The following is a 3,455-nucleotide window of genomic DNA, read 5'->3' on the forward strand; positions in this document are numbered from 1 at the left end:
AATTAAAATTGAGACTGGAGCTAAAAAGAAGAAAGGCTGGGCAACCCTGGACCACCAGGGTCAGTGACACCATCAAGGACGAGACTACATCCTCACTGGGCTGGACACCGTCAATGCTTCTGGAGCTGGGGTTGTTACAAGAAGGGGGCAAATGTGGGTCAATGTCAGGGCTCCTCGCTTCTCTCTTCAATGTGACCAATGGACTGGGCAGCAGAAGACACTTTTATTGGGTCAGCACCTAAGGACAGAAGTTGGCATCTTATTAAGCAGGAGAAATGAGCACTCAGAATGTAAAGCACCCCCCCCCCAGGTAAGAATATAAACATTTATAGTCTATACTATATAACGCAGTGATTTTCAACCATGTTCATCTCATGGCACACATAAACTAATTACTAAAATTCTGTGGCACATCAGAAATATATTTTTCCAACAGGACAAAAATTAGGTATAATTTTGATTCATTCGTGCCAGATGGCTATTGTTCTATTGGCTGTTGTCATTTTTTTATTTGACAAAGTAAGGGGAAAGAGGTCCGTGCTCCGGACCAAATAGTCAGGTGTTTCATGTTTTAAAAATCCTTGCGGCGCACTGGTGGAAAATCGCTGCTGTAAGGGCATCAACTTTCTAGTAGTGAATCATCTGAACTGAGTGTATGTTCTTGTCTTATCCTTCAATTAGTGTTGCGTTTGTTTTCATACCTCACTCTTCTTCCCCTTTTAATAATTGTCTTCACTATAATTATCTTCCCCTCTTCCAAAATGTTCTTTATTTTCTATGATGAAATTGAAGAAACATATATAAACAGTTAGTAACAATTTTTTAGCCTACTGGTGAGAAAATCATTGCTTTGCAGTTACACATCAGCATCGTTAGGTGGCGCTGGTGTGGGTTTCAGTCGACTCACACTTCCAAGTTCAACTAAGCGGAGTGGTGACACCGTATTTTGCCGTGTATAATGCATACTTTTTGCCCAAATTTTTTTAGGAAAAAACAAGGATGCTCATTATAGATGGGTAGTACTAATTCCATATCTATGTAAATGTTTTTAATTCTTTTGTTTATGCAATAAAAGTATAACTCTAAAAAGCAATAATAATGTCCATATGCAAAATAATACTCTGGAATATGATAATTGGTGTTATATATAAACAAAAAAATTGAATTAAAAAATTAAAGTGAAAGGCTTTTTTCCATGAAAGTTTGGGCCAAACATGTGGGTGTGCATTATACACAGCAAAATACAGTAATCTCTGACACTTCATCTTCCTTTTGAATAAACACAATAAACCACATCCTCTAACTTGCCTTCAATTGCTGCCTTTTCTAGGCACACTCGCCCCCCCGTTGCTTACCTTAACTCCCACCCATTCCTTATCTGAACTGTCCGGAGGCCAACACTATATTCAAACTGTTGGTTTTCAACACAAGCCCTTCAGAGACCCAGTGTCTCCCCTTCTCTTTCTTCACTTTGCTAGAATACTGACTTGAGAGTCTCATATTCAGGGGTTCACAGTTTCACTCCTGACCATATTTTTCATCTGTAATCCAGCTTTTACCTCAGTCCCTGTCCACGGCTCTCACCTGATCTCGGAGGCTGTTTCTGGACATTCTGCTCGTGTCTTCTCTTCATCACCTCCTCAGATGGTGGCTTCAGTTTCCCACAGCAAAAGCAGCAGCAGCAGCAGCAGCAACAGCAGGTGAGCAGAGCACACAGGAGGACAAGTGTCTAAAAGGCAGGAAAGAATGGCCCATGGTTCCTGCACATGTCCATTCAAGCTCCCCTCCTTCCATCCTCCTAGCACCCAGAAAATGAGACAACAAAAGCATTTGTCCTAAGAGAAGAGGAGCAGGCATCCTAGATGAGGAGGGTCACCCCTCCTTCCTTATTCTTTTTTTTAAGACTTTATTTATTTATCTTTAGAGGGGAAGGGAAGGAGAGAGGGAGAGAAATATCAATGTATGGTTGCCTCTGGTGAGTCCCCTGCTGGGAACTGGCCTGCAACCCAGGCATGCGCCCTGACTGGGAATCAAACCACAATCATGTGGTTTGCAGGCCCGAGCTCAATCCACTGAGCTACACCAGCCAGGGCCTTCCTTCCTTATTCCTAAGGGACTAAGAAGAATTGTGTACCTTGAACCAACAACTATTCAGCACAAAATAGTACGTGACACCTTCTTCACCGAAGTGATCATATAAATATATTCCCAGCGAGCCATGTTGGTCGTAGATTTTCCGTTTCTTAGGGTCGCTGAGGATGGAGTGGGCAGTGTTGATCTCTTTGAATATTTCTGCTGCTTGGGCATCCCCTGGATTCTTGTCTGGATGATACTTTAAGGCCAGTTTCCTACTCAGGCAATACCCAAAAGGGGGGTGGAGAGAGAATTGGGAGTAGTTAGGGAGGGGGAGGGGGAATGACTGGGATAGGTTTCTAGGTAGGGAAGAAGGAATGCATTAGGTGTGGTACAAAAGATGGAGGCAAGCAGCCCAAGTCTAATTTCCTTCCCATGCCACACTGAAGAGGACGGTGGCCCCATCCAGCACCAAAGTGGGCTTTTAAAAGGGGTCGCAGCAAGGCAGAAAGAATGGGGGTAAGGGGGAAATTCCAGGGTTTGATCACGGGCTGAGGTCGGAACCTGTAGGCCTTTTTGATGTCTTCAGGTGAGGCACCCTTCTTAAGCTCCAGCACTGCATAGAGGGTGGTCCCGATTCTGGACAGCCGGCGGGCTGCTTCATCCACATGAGACATGACCTGGCTCAGGGGTGAAGCATTTGCGAGCACTCCTGCAGGTGAGGCTGCCAAGACGGGAACGTCCAGTGACAGGAAGCTCGCTGTCTTCAGGGGCTGGGTAGGTAAATGACTACAAAGGGCCAAGTATAAGACAATGGTGAGTGGGATCTACAACTAGCAGCAGAGTGCAGGTGACCAGAAATGACATTCAAGTTCACATTTTAAAGAGGAAACAGCTCACATTTTCCAGTGTCCTTCAGCTACACAGACCTCTGGACACCCCGCCTCCTGGAGAGGTGTAAGCAAGGGGTGGTCTCAGCACGGGAAGAGACTGAGGTTGCCCCTACTAGCACCTTAAGTAAACATCGCTGGTCCTGTCCAAACTCATTCTGGGTTTGAGAGACCAGTGCAGCCTCAGTCTCTGAACAGGCTGGGTCAGGAATCCAGATCTACAGTTACCAAGCAAGAAACAGTTGAGGCCAATCCCTGAGCTAAGAGAAGTCAGGGACCCAAAGCCAGGCCAGGGGACAGCGCTTGCAGCTAGGCCCAGACTCTGTTCTCCCTCCCAGCCTCCGCTCTCAACTCTCCCCACCCTACCCCTCAGAGACAGGGCAGTGGACCACAGAGGGATGAAGAAGGAAGTGAAAAGGGGTAGCCATAGGGGCTGACAAGCGACCAGCGAGACAACAGGCAGCAAGACCCCGAGAGCGGGGCGAGCCTGGG

General features: G+C 46.2%; 1 protein-coding gene across 1 annotated transcript; it reads right to left on the reverse strand.

Annotated features, from left to right (window-relative positions):
• Positions 1-1,555: 1,555 nt before the first annotated feature.
• On the reverse strand, positions 1,556-2,750 carry DNAJC5G (DnaJ heat shock protein family (Hsp40) member C5 gamma). Its single transcript, XM_037066907.1, has 3 exons — positions 2,638-2,750; positions 2,135-2,396; positions 1,556-1,729 (listed from the first exon to the last, which is right to left on the reverse strand). Exons 1-3 carry the CDS (start codon positions 2,748-2,750, stop codon positions 1,556-1,558), a joined length of 549 nt encoding a protein of 182 aa, XP_036922802.1.
• Between the last annotated feature and the right edge of the window lie 705 nt (positions 2,751-3,455).

Source organism: Sturnira hondurensis, unplaced genomic scaffold (assembly GCF_014824575.4).
Source record: "Sturnira hondurensis isolate 20B ecotype Veracruz unplaced genomic scaffold, ASM1482457v3 Scaffold0016663, whole genome shotgun sequence".
Lineage (NCBI taxonomy): Eukaryota > Metazoa > Chordata > Mammalia > Chiroptera > Phyllostomidae > Sturnira > Sturnira hondurensis.